This window comes from Alligator mississippiensis, chromosome 4, assembly GCF_030867095.1.
Source record: "Alligator mississippiensis isolate rAllMis1 chromosome 4, rAllMis1, whole genome shotgun sequence".
Lineage (NCBI taxonomy): Eukaryota > Metazoa > Chordata > Crocodylia > Alligatoridae > Alligator > Alligator mississippiensis.
Window position 1 is genome coordinate 170,062,425 of NC_081827.1, and position 22,294 is coordinate 170,084,718.

General features: G+C 53.3%; 1 protein-coding gene across 1 annotated transcript in view; it reads left to right on the forward strand.

The window, feature by feature from the left end:
* The window catches only part of LOC102566356 (alpha-2-macroglobulin-like protein 1), a 39,340-nt gene extending 19,800 nt beyond the window's left edge, over positions 1 to 19,540 (forward strand). The window contains exons 18-36 of the mRNA XM_059727062.1: positions 974 to 1,127; positions 2,641 to 2,866; positions 3,114 to 3,240; positions 3,403 to 3,524; positions 3,987 to 4,038; positions 5,184 to 5,258; positions 6,286 to 6,462; positions 6,802 to 6,883; positions 8,679 to 8,835; positions 9,285 to 9,359; positions 9,834 to 9,993; positions 10,795 to 11,012; positions 11,214 to 11,429; positions 11,519 to 11,640; positions 12,018 to 12,108; positions 12,541 to 12,609; positions 12,929 to 13,031; positions 16,930 to 16,971; positions 19,142 to 19,540. Of these exons, the coding sequence (XP_059583045.1) occupies positions 974 to 1,127; positions 2,641 to 2,866; positions 3,114 to 3,240; positions 3,403 to 3,524; positions 3,987 to 4,038; positions 5,184 to 5,258; positions 6,286 to 6,462; positions 6,802 to 6,883; positions 8,679 to 8,835; positions 9,285 to 9,359; positions 9,834 to 9,993; positions 10,795 to 11,012; positions 11,214 to 11,429; positions 11,519 to 11,640; positions 12,018 to 12,108; positions 12,541 to 12,609; positions 12,929 to 13,031; positions 16,930 to 16,971; positions 19,142 to 19,173 (2,300 nt within the window). The 3' untranslated portion in view covers positions 19,174 to 19,540. The remainder of the gene's footprint in view (positions 1 to 973; positions 1,128 to 2,640; positions 2,867 to 3,113; positions 3,241 to 3,402; positions 3,525 to 3,986; positions 4,039 to 5,183; positions 5,259 to 6,285; positions 6,463 to 6,801; positions 6,884 to 8,678; positions 8,836 to 9,284; positions 9,360 to 9,833; positions 9,994 to 10,794; positions 11,013 to 11,213; positions 11,430 to 11,518; positions 11,641 to 12,017; positions 12,109 to 12,540; positions 12,610 to 12,928; positions 13,032 to 16,929; positions 16,972 to 19,141) is intronic.
* Positions 19,541 to 22,294: the final 2,754 nt, after the last annotated feature.

A 22,294-nucleotide genomic window follows, 5' to 3' on the forward strand; every position in this document is an offset into this window, starting at 1 on the left:
GGAATTGGTGAGTATTTATTCACCAAGGCGCCCCCGGGGGTTACAAGAAACAATGGCCACAAGCTAGCAGAGAGCAGATTTAGATTGGACATTAGGAAGAACTTCTTCACAGTTTGAGTGGCCAAGGTCTGGAACAGGCTCCCAAGGGAGGTGGTGCTCTCCCCTACCCTGGGGGTCTTCAAGAGGAGGTTAGATGAGTATCTAGCTGGGGTCATCTAGACCCAGCACTCTTTCCTGCTTATGCAGGGGGCCGGACTCGATGATCTATTGAGGTCCCTTCCGACCCTAACACCTATGAGTCTATGAATCTATAAGGCAAATAAGCCAATGGCTCCTGGATCAGGCCCAGAACCTGGGCTGTTATCCTGGTCCTGATGCTGCCCATTATTTGCAGTGAAGATTTTTATATTATTCTCATAACAGCAAGGGGTTAGTACTTTGAGGGCACCAAGGGGGCAAAAATCTGCAGTTGCTGAGGGGTACACACATGGTACTTTCTGTAGGATAAGCCCCTCCTTGGGTGAAGCAGCCAATCACTGTTAGGACATGAGAAAGCCAGAGCTCTTGCTGCTCCCCTTCCGTAAGTGGAAGAAAAGGCTTCTAATCATTCACATACTTCATGGGGGCAACATACTATGAACTGTCCTAATAAACCAAGGGTTTAGGCATTGGCTGCTGTAGTCCCACTGCTTTACCTGTGGCAGGTTAGGCTGTTATGTCAAGTTTTGTGTTAGGGCTGGTAGCTTTGCTTTGAGGTTAGATAATGGATTTGTATGGGTTTGGATAGGGATGATCCTGTCTCGGGCAGGGGCTTCAACTAGATGAGTTATTAAGGTCTCTTCAAGACCTACTTGTCTGTGATTCTATGACTTGATTTTGCACAGGTTTTGTTCCATCCAGAACCTGTTACCCATGCCACTAAGAATAGTAAGCAGTGTTACAGGTTCCCCAATGCCCTTTCTGCATTTTCTAGAGCGGAGATCAAGGGAGCGAATTAGAGTGGGGATGGGATCAAGAGCTCCTGAGAATTCCCTGGACAATGTCATGCCAGAGCCCATCATCCATGAGGAGCCTGCACCACGGGCATACTTCCCAGAGACATGGCTGTGGGATCTGGTCCCTGTGGGGTGAGTGAGGACATATAACAGACCTACCTGGCAGGGCTGATCTCCATTGAGCTGCAACTGCAAACACAGAACAGAGGGAAGGTTTGCTGTCCTCCTAGTGCTGACTCCTTCTCCTCAATAAGGGCAGAGGCATAGTGAGATTTTTCAGTGCACAGGGGAGAAATGCGGGTGGAGAGGGGAAATTAAACTGGCCTCTGGAGAGTGGAAAAGGGGAGACTGGGGGAGAGGAGGGATGGCAGGGAGAGAGGGAGTAAAATCTTGCATGCCCCTGCTTAGCCAGCTGATGTAACAGTGCCAGCTCAGGCTGCTGCGTTGGGTCAGGCAGTGACATGGGGATCCCCAGAGGTCACTCCTGGTGCCCTGTTCACTCCCCACTTCCATGACAAAACCACCCCAGGGGCAGGCGGCCATCATTGCAACCCCCTTTGGAATATGTTATTCGGCACAGAGCAGTATCTGCTTGACTCCTATGGCTGGGCAGTACAGGGCTGCTCTCTGGATGGGAAGGGGCCATATTGGTGCCCCCTCTAAGCTGGCACCCAGTTCAGGTGTGCTGCTCACCCCATCCAAGTACGCTATTGCAATAGAAAGGAACCCAACACAGTGGAGGGGAAATAAAAAGCCTGCAGGGCCATGGGATCACTCTGGGTAGCTGTTCCAAATCCCAGGAGCAGGAGAGAGGGAAAGGCATTAGGAAACCCAGGGATGGTATATTACCAGTACAGTGCAACCCACACTAGACCCCACTCAGGACTCCTTTTGGGGTGACAGGCCAGGAGTTGCTCATGCAGATCTTGTGCCCTTTGTCATGTCTCATTCACATGCATCCCCTGAGATCTCCTGCGCAGAGAGATGGAAGGGGCTGGAAGCCCAAGAAGGGAGAAACGTTGAGGATGGACCACAGTGTACAAGAAGAAGGACAGATGCTAAGCAATAGAGAGTTCAGGCTGAATCCCGGCCTGACACCCTGACACACAGATGGGTCCAGGGTGGGATCTCTTGGGAGGGTTCTCTCCAGCAAGGGGAGAGTCCTAGAGCCTCAAGGGCAGATCCAGCATTTTCTGACCTGAGTGGATTAGGAAGAAATGAAGAAAAACTCCCACTGACAACTCTGCCTGGCCCTAAGATCTGGGCTTGGCCTATTTCTGTGCAGCCTCCCCTGTGGTCCACACCAGGGAAAGGGAGGGTCAGGCAGGGTCTTCTCTAATGGCCATGTCCAGCAGGCAATGTCCACCTTTGTGTTCAGTGATCTTTTGGTGCCTGCACTGTCCAGTGAAGGGGCAGGCTCACAACCCCTCAGCCACCTGCCACCAAGTGTGCCCTGACCAGCAATTTCACTGGCAGGAAACTAATTCCCAATCACAAGAACTCACGCTGGACACCTGTTTCTACGTGCTCAGCTCCTCCAGTTAAGGGAGCAGAAACAGTACCATCCTGGCTCAGGGCTGGGATGGCAATCAAAGGAAACCTGGGCTATGTCTATCTGACATTACTCTGTGTCCACACTATCCAGCGAGGAGGGCTCCAACAATGTCCCAGTCACCGTCCCTGACAGCATCACAGAGTGGAAGGCCGGGATGTTCTGCACGGCAGATGTTGGCTTTGGACTTTCCTCCACGGCCACCTTGACAGCCTTCAAGCCATTCTTCGTGGAGCTGGCCTTGCCATATTCTGTGATCCGTGGAGAGGCCTTCACCCTAAAGGCCACTGTCTTCAACTACCTGCTGCAATGCATCAAGGTGAGCAGAGTTACAATAACATGCTAAGGCCATGGGGTCCCATGCCTTGGATCTGGTGCCTATGAGCAGTAGTGCCAGTGGTGCCAAACGTAACCCAGCAGCCACAGGAGATGGGACCCAGGGGCCCACTGGTGTCAGCACCTGGCAATGAGCTGAGCCTGAGCCCCAAGGTGCTACGTCCTGTCTGGAGCTGCTGAGTGAGCATGTCCAAGAAACCCTAAGAGAGGTCTCATGTTGGGTCCCATAGGTGCAGGTGACACTGGTGGAGTCTACGCAGGTCCAGGCACAGGCTGGCGAGGACAGCGCTTACACCAGCTGCCTCTGTGCAGAAGAGGGGAAAACCTTCCAGTGGGAGGTGACAGCCACCAGCTTTGGTAAGGGGTCTGGCTGTGCCCCAAGTCAGCCAGAGGACAGCCAGAGCTGGGGGAGAGGAAAGCTGCCTCTGATTGGAAACTCCTCCCACACAACTCAGCTTTTCACACAGTCTACCCTCCACTTGTCCTTTCCTTCCTCACATCACCCTTCCTTCTCTGCAGGGGAAGTGAACTTCACTGTCAGCACCGAGGCCCTGCACACCCAGGAGCTGTGTGGCAATGAGGTGGTTATAGCGCCTGCCCAGGGGAGAGTGGACACTGTGATAAAGCCCCTGCTTGTCCAGGTCAGTTTGGCCAGGGTCCATCTCTCAATCAGACAACACAGAGAGGGGGTGGTATATCTCAGTCTTCCTTCTTAGCAGATACAGACCAAGTTGCCCATTGTGATATTTTTCGTCTTGCCACAGAAAACAAATCCTTGCCATAAATTTGTCCATCTGCCTGCCCAGTCAAGTGCTGCCTTGTCACATTGACATATGGGAGCTCACAGCAGGGTTAGGCGTTAGCCGCAGTGGGCGTGCGATGTGATGTGACCACTGGGCTCCAAACAGTCTGTTTAGGAAGTGGTGGGAGCCCTAGGCCTGAGGTGCTGATATCTAGATGGCCCCAGCCCAGCGCAGCCTGGCAGGCAGATTGTGCCCAGCGGAAGCTGAGGCTGCGACACCTACAGAGGTCCAAGGGCCAGCCAGGCTCCGGTATGGGCAGTGCCTTCTCCTGACCTTCTGTCTGATGCTGCTTCCCCACAGCCGGGCGGGATCCTGGAGGAGAAGGCGCACAGCTCCCTGCTCTGCCAGGAAGGTAGGATTCCCGCATCCCACCCTGGTAGGGGAGGGGCCAGCACATAGTTCTGCCATTTCTCTGCTGTGCTCAATCTCAGACATCTCCATTGCAGAGAGCCCAGGTCGTGGGACACCAGGCTGGGTCAGCGCGCAGGCCTAGGACCCTACCCATACCCAGCTACTCAGTGGAAAATGCATCCTGTAGAGGGCATCAGTGGCACCCTGTGCAGTTGGCTTAAGGCTTGAGCACATCCAGCTGTGGCTCCTAGTCTGGTTATGACTGTGTGGGGACAGATCCACATCCCTTCTTGCTTGCCCCCATGTCCGTGGTTCACTGTCTCTCTCAGAGGCCAGAAAGGGCCAACTACCTGAAGGGAAGTTCGAAGGACAATGGAGCTAGACTGTTCTCAGTGGTGGTGGAAGAAGGAGCAACTGTCTCAAGTTACAGCAAGGGAAGTTTAGATTAGATATTAGGGAAATAAAACCCTCACTAGAAGGGTAGTCAAACACTGGGCCAGGTTACCCAGAGAGGTGGTGGAATCTGCATCTTTGGAAGTTTTTAAGACCCGGCTAGATAACGCTTTGTCTCGGAAGATCACTGTTGACTCCAGGAAGAACATGAGTCGCCAATGTGATGAAGCAGTTGGCAGAGCCAATCGCACCTTGTCGTGCATCTGTAGGTGCTTCACAAACAGGTCCAGGGAAGTGATTCTCCCCCTCTATGCGGCACTGGTCAGACCACAGCTGGAGTACTGTGTCCAGCTGGAGCACTGAGAAAGTTCTTCACGGTCAGTTTTGCCAGAATCTGGAATGGGCTCCCAAGGGAAGTGGTGCTCATCCCATCCTTGGGGGTCTTCAAGAGGATACTGGACAGGCACCTGACTGGGATCACATGATCCCAGGGTTGGGGACTCTTTTCTTGCCTGCCAGGGGCAGGAGGTTGGACTAGATGGCTCACTGAGGTCCCTTCTGAATCTATGAATCTATGAATCTAGTTGGGGCTGGTTCTGCTTTGAGCAGGGGGTGGACTAGATGATCTCCTGAGGTACTTTCCAACCCTAACTTTCTCTGCTTCTGTGATTCTACAAATGTAGGGCTCCAGTTGGTTGGAAGGGGCAGTTTCCCAGCAGGACTCAGCTTTGTCTCTTTCCCCATTTTACACAGTGTCAGAGAACATCTCCCTGGCGATTCCTGGGAACATAGTGGCAGGCTCTGAGCGAGCCCACGTGACTGTCCTGGGTAAGGATCCCCAGCCTGTCCCTGCCAGGGCAGGACCTATCCCTGCAGCCTCCTCTCCAGGGCATTTTCCTGTCTCCACCACTGGGACTCACACTTTTCCCCTATTGTCCATGTCACCAGCTTCTGTATCTCAGTGGCAGAGTGTGTCTCTTGACATTCAGCCTGTGTACTCCTATGACCAGTTCTTCTCCATCCTGGATGTAACCCCAAGCTCCAGCCCCATACCAGTGACCCCTGCAGTGTTTGTCAAGACCATGCAGCTTTACTGCAACCCACTGAGTTTCTCTCCTGGCCCTGCTTCCAGCCCCAGCTCAGGCCACTGCCCTTCTAAGGACTCATTTCAATTTCCCTGCATCTTTCTGGGAACCAGGTACCCAGGATGCCAGGTGCAGCTGCCTCCAAGCCCTTTAGGAAAGGTCTGCTGCCTTTCTGCTGTGCCATGCGCTAACAACATCCTATTAGTTTGTCTCCCATAATGCCAAGGTAGCAAACTGCTCTAGAGCACAACTGTAGGGAATAATCCTGGGCCAGGGTCTGGGAAAGGATCCGGGGAGCTCAGAAACCTTTCCCAGCATGTCTCCAATTCCATGGGGCAGGGAGGCCAGAGAGGTGCCTGGGACTCACTCAGCTGCATCATGTCCCGGTGTAGCCGTGTGCCCAGATAAAAGGACCTGGCTGTCAGGAAAGGAATAAGAGAAAAATCTTACCTCTCCCCTACTGCAGTGTCAAGATCCCTGTGGGAGATAATGTCACAACTCCCCACAGGTCTTCTTAAGTCCTTCTCTGACTTAGTATATACTGCTTTCTGGGCCAACATGAGGACCTCAAGTTGGGCAGCGGTGCCACATGGTACTGCCAGGGTGTCAAATGCTTGTTCAGTCCATGTCACATAGCTACCATACTCGTGAAGCAAAAACTGAACAGGGAACACTGAGCCCCTCAGGCCCCATGGCTCACAGGATCATGACATTCTGGCAGGACTTGTGCGGGCTGGTAATGTTCTGCTCCCCTCACTCCCTTGTGCCAGGTGACATGATGGGCGCAGCTCTGCAAAACATCGACCGCCTGCTGGCCATGCCACATGGCTGCGGAGAGCAAAACATGGTTCGGTTTGCTCCCAACATCTACATCCAGCAGTACCTGGAGAAGAGCGGCCAGCTAACCCCAGAGATCAGAGACAAGGCCCAGGGCTTCCTGAAGAGTGGTGAGTGTCCTCCCAGTTTCTCCCGCAAGGCATGGCCCAGGCAGCAAGATCACTTGCGGACCCCAGGATCTCGGATGGGGAGGTGGGGCCTTGCCTCTCCAGGGAGGCCTGATTATGGTCTTTCCCAAGCTTGGAGGCATCACCTGCTTCTGGGGTCCTGGATCCAGCTTAGGCTTAATTCCCTTCCCATGGGCCAGCTGCACCCAGGATCCCATCTGAGTCTCAGCCCCAGGGCCAGGCAGGGGCCAGCAGTCCATCAGGGATCAGATCAGGGTAGATTCTAGCCCTGGGCAGTGGTGGATGGATGCTGAATGTGCTGTTTGCCTCCCCTCCATGCAGGGTACCAGCGTGAGCTGAAATACAAGCATGATGATGGCTCTTATAGCGCTTTTGGGAAGAGCGATGCCACAGGCAACACCTGGTGAGATACTGCCAGACACGTACCAAGAAATATTGGTACCTTGGATATTGTAGGGCCCTTCTTGAATCAAGAGGGCTATCTCATAATGCACGATGCAAAGACCAAAGTACTTAATGCTTTCTTTTACTTCAGTCTTCATTAATAAAATCAGCTGTCAGGTGATGCACATGCTTGGCAGCAGGGACAGGAGAGGAAATAATTAGCCCATGTTGAGCCACAAGAGGTTAGAAATGACTAAGGAAAGCTGGATGTTTTCAAGTCACCATAGTCAAATGGGATATATCTGAGAGTCCTCAAAGAACTGGCAGAGGCAATTGCAGAGTCATTGCTAATTCCTTCTGAGCTTGTGGATTTATGAAGATTAAGTCTTACTTGGCCAAACTGATTTCCTTCTATGACAAAGAGAAGGTCCTTATGGACGGGGGAGAGCAGTTGATGTGATATACCTCAATTTAAGTTTGGCTCTTGAGTCTTCCATTGCATTCTTATTAGCGATAAGAAAATACAGCCTACAAGAAAGTGATTTAAGGCATCCACCTTAATGTGGATCATTGTACTCAGAGTACTCATCAGTGACTCAACATTTAACTGAAGAGGTATTGAGTGGGGTTTCCCAGAGGTTTCTCCTGTGTCCAGGTCTGTCTAATATCTTCAGTAATGATTTGGAAGATGGGATTGTGTGTACTGTTAGCATGGCACCAAGCAGAGTGGAGTTGCAGACACTTTGGAAGATAGGATTAGGACACAGAATTCCCTTGATCATCTTGACAAATGGTCCACTATGAACTGAATGAAATTCAACAAGCACAGGTACAAAGTCCCGCACTTAAGAAAGAAAAATCACATGTTCAATATAAGGTGGGGAATGAGTGGCTAGGCTGCTGTACTACAGGAAAAGACCCAGGGTTATATTGGATTACAATCTGAATATGAGTTAAGTGTTCTCTTGTTGCAAAAAAAAAAGCTGAGTGGTATTAACAGAAGTGTTACTTGCAAGTCCAGGGAGGTGACTCTTCTTCAGCTTTGAAAACTGTATTTCAGGAAGGGTGGCCAAATTAGAGAGAGTTTAGCACAAAACAAACAAAAATGATCAGAGGCCTAAGAAACATGACATATGAGGAGCAGTTGGAAGAACTAGGCTTCTTTGTCTGGAGAAGAGAAGTCCGAGGCGGGATTTGGTAACAGTCTTCAAATACCGTATGGGTAGTAATAAAGAGAATGGTGATAGACTATTCTCAGTGGCCATAGGAGACAGAATGGGGAATAATGTTCTTCAAATGCAAAAAGGGAAATTTAGGTTGGAGATTAGGAAGAACTCTCTGAGGATGGTTAAGCCCTGGAACAGAATACTTAGAGAGGTGGTAGAACATCCATCCCTGGAAGTTTGTGAGGAGGTTAGCCGGGATGGTTATCTAGGATAGTTTAGTCAGGGATGATCATCCCTTGAGCAGAGGTTTGAGCTAGATGCCCTCCTGAGCTACCTTCCAACCCTTTTATTCTTTAATTCTGTGACACCCTGGCTGGGGGGCCCTGGATTTGACCTGCTGCTCAGGGAAAGGATACATGGTTCCAGTCCTCACCCCTCTATTGCTTTCCTAGTCCTACTCTCTGGACACCTCTGCCCATGTATCTCAAGCCTGCACCCTGATTCCCCACGTTCCAGTAGTGCCCCCCCTGCCCACACAGCTCTGCCTGTGTCCCCATTCTCAACCTCAGCCGCGGGACCTCTGCATCCCCCTCCTGACCTACAGCCCCCCAGAAGAGCAGGCCTTTAATAGGATCCTTCCCTGCTCAGGCTGACGGCCTTTGTTGTCAAGTGTTTTGGCCAAGCCAGACCCTACATCTTCATTGACCAGCAGCACATTGAGGATGCCCTCAAGTGGCTGCAGCAGCACCAGATGGAGAGCGGCTGCTTCCAGAGTGTGGGGAAACTGCTGAACAATGCCCTGCAGGTATGAGACTCAGAAGGGGTGAAGTGCAGGGAAGACAATGGGGCAGGATGAACATAGGGATTGCGGGAGTGGGGCAGAAGGTGGCAGGAGGTGCCTGGAACCAAACCTGCTCCTCCAGCCCTGAGCACAAAGGAGCGTTGGGAGGCGTCTACTAGAGACGGAGGGGCTCTGCAGTTCTCCCTGAGAGGGTGTGTGCCCTCCTCTCGCTCCCATTCACGCGAGCAGCTGCCATTTGTGCGGCAGTAATCCATGGATCGTGTGTGGCCCCTACAATGGCTGTGACTGGGGGCAGTTGCCAGGACCCAGGTGGGCCTGCTAGGAGGCAGCAGAAGGCAGGACATCCACCCCGCTGACCTTGTTATGTTGTGGCCCCATGAGTCCGTCCGTGCAGTGTCTCATCTGCATGGAGCAGCACAGTCTGAGCCACATCTCGGCATTCCCACTCCCAGGGCGGTATCTCGAATGAGCTCTCTCTCTCCGCTTACATCACGGCTGCGCTGCTGGAGCTGGGGCTGCCGCTCATGGTGAGGACAAGTCCTGCCTTCCTGGGCCTAGGGGCACAGTTGGGGTCTTGTGGGGGCAGTGGGGTGGTTGGTACCAGGGAGGGGGTGGGGGTGAAATGAGAGGAAGCACCGGATGGTTGTTGGGCTCAGGCAGCAGGAAGAATCGGTGGCTGAGTCAGGTCTTGGCCAGGGTCAGAAATGGTGTCCTGGGGGGAGTGGGGTTGTGGACTCACACCTGTTCATCAATAGGCCTGGGGTACAGGGATAAAGAAGTCAGAGGGAGCAGGAAGATGGCACAGGCTGGAGGGCGGGGGGAGCTTTGCTCAGGCATGGACACAGGTAGTGATGGGCTCAGAGAAGGTGGGACGTGGACACAGCACGACCTGGTGCATGGACTGGGGGTGGGATTTTAGGGACACCAGGTTCTTGCCAGGGTGCCAGGCTCAGGGCTTGGGTCTCGCAAGCAATGTTTTATGTCTCTCCACCCTCTCCCAGGACCCCATGATGAGCAAGGCCCTCCAGTGCTTGCACAAATCCTCCAACACCACTGACATCTACACACAGGCGCTGCTGGCCTACTCCTTCGGGCTGGCAGGGGACATGCAGCTGTGGAGTGCCCTTCTGAAAAGCCTGGCCCAGTACAGCACTAGCTCTGGTACCGTCTACTCTGCCTGCTGGTCCCCTCTGGGCTGACCGCCACCATGACAGGGCAGGCATTCCCAGCTCTGCCAAGCTTCACCTGGGGAACTGCACACCTGCTCAAGCCCATCATGAGCTGACAGGTTTGCCATCTCTGGAGCCCACCCAAGCCAGGGCCTCCCGGCAGAAGCTGCCAGTGAGAGGCCAGCTACCTGGGGCCGGCTGTGGGATACGTCTGTGCTAAGAACTGGACTGAAGCTGTCCAGCCATTTCCCATGGGATAGTGAACAGGGTAATGATGTCAGTGATGCCAGGGGCAGTGGCGGCCCAGGTGCCATTTCAGCAGAGCAGGGAGCCCCATGTTGGCCCCCTGTGATCAACCTGGGCACTGTCTTGCTGGCTCCTTTAAAGCTGAGAGAGGCACCAAGGCCCGCTTCTTCCGGACCTCGCTCCCGCCCCTCCGTGCTCTGTGGAGGTTCTGCTGTGTCAGAAATCCTATAAAACCTCCCTTCATTGCACAGCCCTGCAACGTGGCTGAGCTGGTCTGTGCCAGCAACTCTGGAGTTCCCCTCGTGCCCCTCCCTGATGGGGTATGAAAGCGCAGGGATTGGCATCCTGTTGCCAACAACCTTCACAGCATGTAGTTGCACATGGATAACCCTCTTGAGGGCTCTCGAGCAGCTGCTCTGCCATGTCCTGGGAGCAAGGGTCTCCCCTGGCCTAGAAGTCTGTGAGGGGCCTTGGGGAGGAAGGCATGTGGCCCCTACTGTGCTGTAGCTGCATCCATGGGCTCTCCTTCCATCGGCTTCTCTCCTAGGGGGGCAGCTCCATTGGGAGAGGAAGGTGAAGCCGCCGCCTGGCACTGATTCCTTCTGGGCCCAAGCCCTGTCAGCTGAAGTGGAGATGACCGCGTATGTTCTTCTGGCCTATCTCTCCCCACCCAAAGAGGCTACTGCTGACCTGGCGACTGCCTCCCAGATTGTCCGCTGGCTCAGCAAGCAGCAAAATCCCTATGGCGGCTTTGCGTCCACACAGGTGACAGGGCCGGGAGAGGTGGGACAGGGAACCCCCACTAGCAACTGCATCTCTGCAGCAGAGCAGGGCCCCCTTCCTGGGAGAGAGGCAGCGACCTGGGCCGTGGTGCCAGGATGCAGCAGGTCCAGAGTGTGCTGCAGGGAAACTGCAGGAACTCCTGGCTCCAGAGTGTGATTCCAGCGGGTAACTCTGCATCCCCAGGACACGGTGGTCGCCCTGCAGGCCCTGGCCAAATACGCAGCTTTGACATACAGCGTGAGCGGGGACATGACGGTGACAGTGAAGTCGCAGGGCAGTTTCCAGCAGGAATTCCACGTGGACAACACCAACCGGCTGGTGCTGCAGCAAGCGACCCTGCCGCAGATCCCTGGGGAGTACACAGTGATGACCCAGGGACAGGGCTGTGCCCTGGTGCAGGTGAGAACTGCAACTCCAGGGATCAGCAGAGCTTGCTCTGGGCTGATACATTGCATGCTCTGTCCCTCACCCACTTGCTCTTCTCCCAGCTGACCCTGCGCTACAACCTGCCACCAAAAAGCACCACAACCTTTGACCTGCGTGTGGAGACAGACCCTAAGGAGTGCACTGGGAATGCCAGAACCCACTTCAGCCTCATCCTTCATGCTCGGTATGAGCCCAGCCCTGCCATGCCCTGCTGGGGCAGGGACAGGCCCAGGGAACAGGGACAGGGCTGGGGTAAAGACATCCTGCTGCAGGGTGGGGGTGGACCAGGATTTGCTTGCATGGAGGCATCTATCCACAGGGATGGGAAGTACAGGGGCTCCTGGAAGGCAGCTGGAACTAAGCTCATTCCTGTAGAAGTGGCTTCTAGAGAGGGGACGCTGCCCTTGTCCTGGGAGGACAAACAAGGGTCATAGCACAGAGCAGGTCAAGGACATTACAGATGCCTGAAGGTCAAGGGAGCATGAGGCCTCCCCTTTGCCCAGTCTCCTCCCCTGGCTGGGAGGTGTGTAGACCATTACCAATGCCCGACTGCTGCTACAGGTACAGCGGAGAACGCTCAGCCACCAACATGGCCATCCTCGAGGTCAAACTGCCATCCGGCTACCTCCCTGACAAGAAGTCCGTGAGGAAGGTGAGATCCCACCTGGGCAACCCTCCCTGACTGTTGGACACCAGGGGACTTCCCAAAGGGAGAGAGCCCTGTCCTTATAGCAAAACAGACCCAGAAGAGTGCCAGGCAAAATAGGGAGAGCCTCCCTATTTTACCACCCACTGACTGGGTATGGAGTCAACACAGCACCCTCTAATGCCTCTCTGGTCTCCCACCCAAGCACCGACTGGGACTTGCCCTTCCCTCCCGCCTTTCAGTATAGCTGACCTGCCTAGCTCACCTACTGCTCTCCCCTCCCTGTAGTAGGTGCTCATGGAATAGGTGTCACTGGCAGCAGTGGTATTGCCACTCATTGCAGGAAGAGGTATTTGGTGTCTGGTCTCAGAGGCCCCAGGAGAGGTGCAGTCCTGGCCGTCAGCTGTCCCTTTAGCCTTTCCCTCCCTTTGCTCTTAGCTGGAGAACGAGGGTTTGGTGAAGAAGCTGGAGCTGTCTGCTGATGAAGTGATACTCTACTTGGACCAGGTGAGCACTGAGGGCTCTGCAGGTGGGGAGCACAGATGTGAACAGAGCCACAGCAGTGGGAGCTGAGGTCAGACATGCACAAGCCCCAGGGAGAGCCCTGTGTGGGGCAGCAGGAGGGGCCAGATCTGGGCTGAGTGCAATGAAGAGGTGACATTTTGTGAGGGGTAGGCACAACTGCAGTTCAGGAGAGCATTTTCACACTGCCTGGGCTCTGGGACAGAGTGAAGGAAGGAGTCAGAGCCCGGAGCCATGGGGAGGGGTCTGTACCTACCCAGGACATAGAGCTCATCCCATGCACACATGCTCCCTCTTTCCATAGCTGACTAAAGAGGAGACAACGTTCACCTTTTCTGTGGAGCAGGATTTCCCTGTGAAGAATCTCAAGCCAGCCACTGTGAGACTGTACGATTACTACGAGATGGGTGAGTCTCACCGAATCCACCCTGATACTGCTGCTCTTGGGGACTCCATGGGACAGTTAATGTCCAGGTTTGGCCGAGTTCACTGATGTCCCCTTGGTTCCCAGCGACCTGTGTTTGTGGCTGACCTGCTCCCCTGCATGGGCTGGAGCCCAGCTTCACTGGAAATGGTGCCTGAAGAGAAGACAGGGGATTTTTCCTCTCCATGACCCTACCCATTTTCCCCCTGTAATCCAGCTCCTCAGGTGCCCCCAACTTTGCTTGTGCTGAGCCCAGGAGCTGGCAGGATATTTTCTGGAGGTCTTTGAAGGGTGACCCAATAGCAAGTGATGACACAAATCCTGGTTAGCTGCCACCAGGAGATGGGGTAGAACAGTGGTTCCCAAGATTTATTTTTTTTTCCTGTGGACTTGCACACGAGTGGGACAGGGTGCACGTAGCCAGCTGCCTCCCTCCTGGGGATGCCTGCTTCCCACCCTTAATCCCACACGATTGCCAGCAGTGGAAGCCACTCACTCGGGCAAACAGATGGGGGTCCGATTAGGGGCCTTGTCCAATGACCTGGCAACCAACCCTTCATGGCCTGGTAGTTGGGAACCTCTGGGATAGAATTTCCTGCCTCACTGGGGACCCAAGTGAACCACCTCCTGTAGGTGCTCACACCGAGATTGAGAACACCACAGACAAGGGTACCACTATCCCCCACTGCAGGGTAGGGGAAGGGTTTCTCCTCCATTTGTTGGGGCTTTCTTACTTCAATCGTTAATTCATAGATTCATAGATGTTAGGGTCGGAAGGGACCTCAATAGATCATCGAGTCCGACCCCCTGCATAGGCAGGAAAGAGTGCTGGGTCTAGATGACCCCAGCTAGATGCCTATCCAACCTCCTCTTGAAGACCCCCAGGGTAGGGGAGAGCACCACCTCCCTTGGGAGCCCATTCCAGACCTTGGCCAGTCTGAAGAAGTTCTTCCTAATGTCCAATCTAAATCTGCTCTCTGCTAGCTTGTGGCCATTATTTCTTGTAACCCCCAGGGGCGCCTTGGCGAATAAAACCTCACCAATTCCCTTCTGTGCCCCAGTGATGAACTTATAGGCAGCCACAAGGTCGCCTCTAAACCTTCTCTTGCGGAGGCTGAAAAGGTCCAGGTGCTCTAGTCTCTCCTCGTAGGGCTTGGTCTGCAAGCCCTTAACCATACGAGTGGCCCTTCTCTGGACCCTCTCCAGGTTATCCGCATCTCTCTTGAAGTGCGGCACCCAGAATTGCACGCAGTACTCCAACTGCAGTCTGACCAGTGCCCGATAGAGGGGAAGTATCACCTCCTTGGATCTATTCGTCATGCATCTGCTGATGCACGATAAAGTGCCATTGGCTTTTCTGATGGCTTCATCACACTGCCGACTCACGTTCATCTTGGAGTCCACTAGGACTCCAAGATCCCTTTTCACTTCCATGCCACCCAGCAGGTCATTTCCTAGGCAGTAGGTATGCTGGACATTTTTCCTCCCTAGGTGCAGCACTTTGCATTTCTCCTTGTTGAACTGCATTCTGTTGTTTTCTGCCCACTTGTCCAACCTGTCCAGGTCTGCCTGCAGCTGTTCCCTTCCCTCCGGCGTGTCCACTTCTCCCCATAGCTTTGTGTCATCCGCAAACTTGGACAGAGTACATTTCGCTCCCTCATCCAAGTCGCTGATGAAGACATTAAAGAGTATCCGTCCAAGAACCGAGCCCTGCGGGACCCCACTGCCCACACCCTTCCAGGTCGAAACCGACGCATCCACCACGACTCTCTGGGTGCGACCCTCTAGCCAATTCACCACCCACCGGACTGTGTAGTCATCCAAGTCACAGCCTCTTAACTTGTTCACCAGTATGGGGTGGGATACCGTATCGAAGGCCTTCCTGAAGTCTAAGTATACGACATCCACCCCTCCTCCTGTGTCCAGGCATTTCGTAACCTGGTCATAAAAAGAAACTAGATTGGTCAGGCACTATCTGCCTGCTACGAACCCATGCTGGTTTCCCCTCAGCATAATTTATTCTGCCGGACTCTTGCAAATGTGAGCCTTGATAATTTTTTCGAAGATTTTGCCAAGGATGGAGGTGAGACTGACTGGCCTATAGTTGCCCAGGTCCTCCTTCCTCCCCTTCTTGAAAATGGGGACCACATTGGCCCTTTTCCAGTCCTCTGGGACTTGGCCCGTGCACCACGAGTGTTCGAATATTCCCGCCAGTGGCTCTGCAATGTCGGCCAGTGCCTTCAGCACCCTCAGATGGAGCTTATCTGGGCCTGCCGACTTAAAGGCATCCAGTTCTTCCAAGTGACTCTGCACCATCTCAGGGTCTATGCATGGTAGTCTGGCGCCTTGCTGCTGCCTCTCTACAACCCCAGTGAGAGCCTTGTCGTGCCCCTTGCTTAGGAACACTGAGGCAAAGAACTCGTTGAGTTCAGCCTTGTCCCCCCTGTCCGTCACCAATTGCTTCTGCCCATTTAGCAGTGATCCTATTCCTCCCTGGGCCTTCCTTTTACTGCCTATATATCTAAAAAACAATTTCTTGTTGTCTTTTACTTGGGTTGCCATCCTCAGCTCCATGGTAGCTTTGGCCCATCTAACTGCCTCCCTACAAGTGCGAGCAGAGGAGGTATATTCATCTTTGGTTATCTCTCCCTGTTTCCACTTTTTATGTGCTCCCCTTTTGGCCCTTAGGCTGCCCTGGATTTCTCTGGTCAGCCAAGGAAGCCTCCTGGCCCCTTTTCCTCTTTTTCCTCGCATCGGGATTGTCTCGCTTTGTGCCCGAAGGATCATTTCCTTAAGGCACAGCCACCCTTCTTGGGCTCCCATCACTTCAAAACTCCTACTCTGCAGTGCGTCCTTGACTAATCACCTGAGTTCATTGAAATCAGCTTTCCTAAAGTCTAGCACTTTCACCCTACTAGTTACCTTACCCACTCGAAGTTTTATGAAGATTTCTATTATTAGGTGATCACTGTCCCCCAGATGGCTACCGATCTGGAGGTCCCCTACCATGTCATCCCCCGTTGCCAATACCAGATCCAGTATGGCATTCCCCCTAGTGGGACCGTGTACCTCCTGCGTCAGGTGGAGGTCCTGTACACAGGTTAGAAACCTGCGTGAATGGTGGGACTTTGCCATCTGCGTCTCCCAGCAGATGTCTGGGTAGTTTAGGTCCCTCATGACTACCGCCTCTTTAGCTTTTATGGTCTCCGAGAGCTGCCTCAGGAGCCCCGAATCTATTTCTTCCCCTTGATGTGGGGGTCTGTAGCAGACCCCTACCACCAAATCCCTTTCTCCTTGCCCCCCATGTAGCCTAACCCACAATCCTTCTACTTCCTCATCCTTGGATTCCATCTTGATGAGGGTTGATGTATATTGCTCATTGACATAGAGCGCCACCCCTCCCCCTTTTTTCCCCACCCTGTCCTTTCTGTACAATCTATAACCCTCAATGGGTTAACTAGAGTCACTGTGAGCTAACCTGACTCGCATTACAGGGAAAGCTATTTGTCCAAATGGAGATGTGGCTGCAGCATGGGCAAGCATAACCCAACTTCCAAGGGAACCAGCAGCTACAAAGACATGGTGATATGGGGCTTGGGGCTTGCAGACTGGTTGCTGGGCCACCTAGAGGACTATAGTCTCATCATGGGTCAGCAACTGAAGGACTGTTGGTCTTTAAGCCATGCCCGAGTATCTCCACTTGACCTTCCCCCTGCACCCAGACGGGGCAGCTAGAGGGAGCTCAGAGCACCACTTAACTCAGGCTGGAAGTTGGTAGGTGTGGACAGGATTGAGAGTAGGGGCAAGCCCATGCAAACAGGGGCAACACTGCAACAGAGACCACCCATTTGTTTCCTGACATACATCTCTCCTTATTAAAGGTGAACACACAGAAGCTGACTACAGTGCCCCGTGCAGCTCAGGTGAGTTCAATGTGCCTGCAGTCTAGCCTGGTAGCAGCACTGGTGGCACCTGACCCCCACTAACACTGCCTCCTTGCTAGGTCCATTCCCATTTCTGAGGTTTCCAGAGCCCCCAACACAGTGTGGAGAGCAACAGGTGCCCACTAGGGCTGTGCGAAGCTTCGGATGGTGACTAGATTCAAAGGAGATTCGGCCTGATTTGGTGGCCGAATCTCCGAATCTGAATTGAATCAGGGGACCAATTTACAGGTTCGAATCAATTCAAAGCTCTCTCTTCAGCAAAGGTTCAGAGAGCTTTGATGATTTGGGCAGTCCTCGGTGGCTGCAGCAGGGGGCTGCAGCCACTCTGAGCTGGTAAGTACTAGGGCTGGGGAAGGGGATCATGGGGGGGCCCCTGCCAGCCCCCCCAAACCCCTGATTCCCCATGCCGCCGACCCACACCTGGTCCCCCAGGCCCCCTGTGGCTGCCCCTGCCCGCTCCAGCTCCCGGTACTTTAAAGAAAAGCCCCATGCTCACCTGGTGCTGCCAGGTGGGGGGCGATCCCCACTGCTCCATGATGCATGGTGGGGCTCTGCACAAGCCCCCATGGCCCCCCCATGGCTGCCCCACCTGCCAGGGCTCTGGCCCTTTAGGAAAAAAAAAGCGGAGAAAAGCCCTGGAACTCAGGGCTCCTGGTGCAGCCTCAGGGGCTCCTGCAGAGCCCCCACGTGGCACGGGGCAGCTGGGGGTTTCTTCAGGGTTGTTTTTTTCTTAAAGGGCTGGCACTGACCCGCGAGGGGGCTGGGGGAACTAGGGGGGAGAGGGGGGTTCAGGGGCTCGTGCAGAGCACCCCACACAGCGTAGGGCAGCAGGGATTGCCCCCTGCTTGGCAGCACCTGCTGAGCAGGAGCTTTTTTTCCCCCCCAAGTGCTGGGAGGTGGGGCAGGCAGGGCAGCCATTGCTGGGCTGGGAGAGGGGCGGGGGATGGGCCTGGCTTGGACGATTCGGCGATTTGGCCAAATCGAATCAGGAGTGATTCAAATCACCGAACTGAATCACTGTCCCCCGAATCAGCCAAATCCGAAGCAAATACTAGCTGCTTCGCACAGGCCTATTGCTCACAGCTCTGACAGAGTTCTCCAGTGTGAGAACTGACCACTATGGGTGTACTGATACAGCAATCCAATGTTGGATCAGCACCAATTTAAAGAACATTGACTGCATCAGAAATTCACATTTTTTGGCTGATGTGGCCAATAATGTGGCTGATAAACGCCCTGAGCATGCCACAGCGCAGCACATAGGCAGCAAGGAGCATAACCCAGCAGCCTGATACCAGCTGGACGCAACTTAAGTCTGCCCCAGCCCCACTCCCTCCCTCACCACAGGGGCCTCTTACCTGCCCCCTCCCTGCCCATTCCTTCCCCTTCCCCCTCCCCTTCTACCACAACAGACTGACCTGTCGGACACTGCTCTTCAAGCTGTGTGCTAGAAATCGGATCGATATCGGCCAATATGCCTCCTTAAAAATCAGTTATCTGTATCAGCCCCAAAAATCTCTATCAGTGCACTCCCACTGATCACAGAATCTGAGAAGTAGAGCTGGACAGGACCTCCATAGGTCATCTAGTTCAATCCCTGAGGCAGGCTCATCCCTATCCAAACCATTGCATACAAATCCATAATTTAACCTCTTAATAAAGCTACCATCAGCCCTGACAATGCAAAATGTAACACCCTAACCTGCCAGAGGTAAAGCATAGGAGACCTGGGGGCCAATGTCCTGCTGCTGTAAAAGGTGGTTAATATAAGCTCAAGAGATCTCAGGCAAAGGAGCATGCCCGAGATACAGAGGGAGGCAAAACCTCCAGTCCATACCAACTTGACCATGGGGTACAATTTCTTCCCAAACCCAAATAATGCAATCAGTCATACAGTAACCAACCCACAGAAGCTGCAAGTGAAGGCTGGGGAGAGGAAGTGGGGGCATTTTCTGGGAAGAATCTAGGCAGGACTCAAGGGAAGAGGACTCTGAGGCTGTTGTGAGGATAGGGCATGAGCCTGTCTGATAGAATCTTGATGGATGTTGGGAGAAGTGTGGGGTGCAGTATTGGGAGAGGAGGGGAAGGGCAGAGGGAACCAACTGACTTTGATCCTTGTCTCACGGGACATTTGCTTGTTGTTTTAAAGCCCCCGGCACAGAGGAAGGAAATTCTCGCTGATGCCACTGGTCTGGCCTCCCAGCTGGGCCCCTGCCCTCCCATCCCAAACACCTCATCAGCAGCCAGACACGCAAGGATCTGCCGAGCTGACTGGCCCTTTTTCAGCAGCTGCTCCTAGTCCCAGCTGCCCCCTTTCCTCTCAGCCTGGGCTAGATGGAGCTTGCAGCTGAGCAGTCATAACACAGACCCTGAACATCTTCTGCAGACAACACATCTGAGGGTGCTCTGGAAATGTGCCTCTGCCATACCCTCTCAACCTTCAACCCTGCCCGCATGACTGGAGCCCATGTACGTGGGACCAGTGGGACTGCTGGGATTTGCCTGCCTGCTGTGGTAGAAGCAGCACATTAGAATCTGTGACATGTCAGCCCTGCTTCTGACGTCTTTTCTTACTGTGCGCATCCATTTGCTTCCACAACACAATACTGACAGGGGATGGCAGCACTGGAGCCAGATAGGACCCATACAAGCAGGTGTGCTGCTGGTTTTCCCTCACTGCCCACAGCAGTTTGGTCCTGGGGCCCAGTGCCAGCCCCAAAGGCCCAGTGCCAGCCCAATGCATTACAGCCCTGGCTACAAGACTGACCCAACTTCCATGTGCTGCAGTAAGCCTCCAAGTGGGGACAAAATGCTAAGGAGGGGAGCCCAGGGAAGGTGTCAGCAGTGCACACACTGCTTGGAGGGATCATGGCTACAACCTTATCAGACAGCTCTTAACACCAGTGCTGCAAAATGTGCACTCATAACCTGCTGCTTTGGAGCACTATTCCTCTCTTACACGATGCTCAGTCTGGGCTAAGATAGCTGCCCCCTCAGGGTACCTCACCCTCCAGTAGGGATGGCAAACAAGGATAGCTGCTGTCTTTCCAGCTCAGTTTCAGGGTGGGGTAGGGGCTGAGCCTTGCAAAGTAGGGTTTCCAAGCAACTGCTTGCCCTGGATGGTAGAGGACAGATTTACAAGGGCCATCCTAGCCCCTGGCCAAGGCCACGAAAGAACTCTTTTTCTAGACACCTAATACTATCCCTCTAACACTACAATCTACACCCGAAATAACTGACAACTAAAATGAAGGGCAGGTCATGATGAGCCACTGGGAGTGCAATGGTTCAGCGTCCCACATAGAACTAGACCAAATTGGGCAAGATTCACCACCCCCTAAACCAGAGGCTAAGGAGTCTGAGCCCAACCAGCCTGATCTTCCTAATGTATAGCAGACAGTCCCTCTGGTTCGACAGAGAGGGGCTCTTTGCTATACATTAAATAATTCTTAATTAAACAAAGGCCACACCTTGTTAATTAACTTTAGCTACCACCAGTATGGGGCTGTGGTTTGTGCTCAGCCCCTACATCCCTTTCTAAGCACTTGGTGGAAAAGGTAGTGATTGGAAGTCAGCATAGATTCACCAAAAGCCAGTCATGCCTGACCAACCTGATTGCCTTCTATGACAAGATGACTGGTTCTGTGGATGTGGAGACAGCACTAGAAATAATATACCTTGATTTTAGCAAGGCTTTTGATACAGTCTCTCACAGCAATCTCGCAGGCAAGCTAAGGAAGCATGGGCTGGATGAATGGACTGTAAGGTGGATAGATAACTGGATGAAGCCTCTGGGCCAGAGAGTAGTAATCAACGGCTCCATGTCTAGTTGGCAGCTGGTATCAAATGGAGTGCCCCAGGGGTCAGTCCTGGGGCCAGTTTTATTCAGTGTATGCATCAGCAACCTGGAAGATGGGATGCAGTGCATGCGCTGCAAGTTTGCAGATAATACCAAGCTGGGGTGAATGGTAGGTATGCTGGAGGGTAGGGCTAGGATTCAGAGAGCCCTAGACAAATTGGATTGGACCAAAAGAAATCTCACGAGATTCAATAAGGACAAGTCCAAAGTCCTGCACTTAAGATGGAACAATCCCATGCACCAGTAAAGGCTGGGGACCGACTGACTAAGCAGCAGCTCCGTAGAAAAGGGACCTGGAGGTTACAATGGACAATCAGCTGAATATGAGCCAACAGCATGCCTTTGTTGTAATAATGAATGCTAATGGCATACTAGGCTGTGTTAGTAGAAGTGTTGCCAGCAGATCGAAAGAAATGATTAGTCCCCCTATTTGGCACTGGTGAGGCCACATCTGGAATACTGTGTCCAGTTTTGGGCACTCCACTACAGAAAGGATGTGGACAAATCGGAGAGTCCAACAGAGGGGAACAAAAATGGTTCAGTGGCTGGGGCACATGACTTCTGAGCAAAGGCTGAGGGAACTGGGCTTATTTAGTCTGGAGAAGAAAAGACGGAGGTGGGATTTAATAGCAGCCTTTGACCACCCGAAGGGTAGGGAAGTTTAGATTAGATATTAGGAAGAACCTTCTCACTAGGAGGGTAGTAAAACACTGGAACAGGTTACCCAGAGAGGTTGTGGAATCTCCATCCTCAGAGACTTTTAAGACCTGGCTAGACAAAGCCTTGGCTGGGATGATTTAGTTGGGGATGATTCTGCTTTAAGCAGGGGGTTGGACTAGATGACCTCCTAAGGTTACTTTCAACCCTTATTTTTTATGACTATGCCATCAGTATGGGGCTGCGGTTTGTGCTCAGCCCCTTCGTTCCCTTATGCACAGGCTTTGCCCAATGATGTGCATGGATTCAACTCGCACACAGACCCAAATGCTGCCTGCCCTGCCTTCCCCTCCCCACACCTCATCTTGACACATAACAGACAATGGACAAGCCACAAAGTTACCCGACTCATGCAGACCAGGCAAGTGCCACCCTGCATGGGCAGCAAGGAAGGCAACTCTCCAGAACAGGCAGCTTGTATGCCAGGCCAGGCTGGGGAGGACAGGGGAAACATCAAAGCAGAGCCATCTGCGCGCTGGGCAGTCAAAGTGGAACCCTGGAACCTTAAACCTGCCTGTCCCGTCCCGAGTTCAACCCTGCAGCCAGGTACTGCCAACCCTGGCTGCCATTTCTCCGCATATCTAAGACTCCAGAGCCAAAGGAATGAGCCTCACCCACACTTGGTATCACCTGCAATTCAGGTGCCGGACAGGCCCCAGATTCAGGCCCTGGTCCCAGTCACCCTACTGGTGGTAGCTGCTAGAACTAAAATGGCCGTAGGTCTTC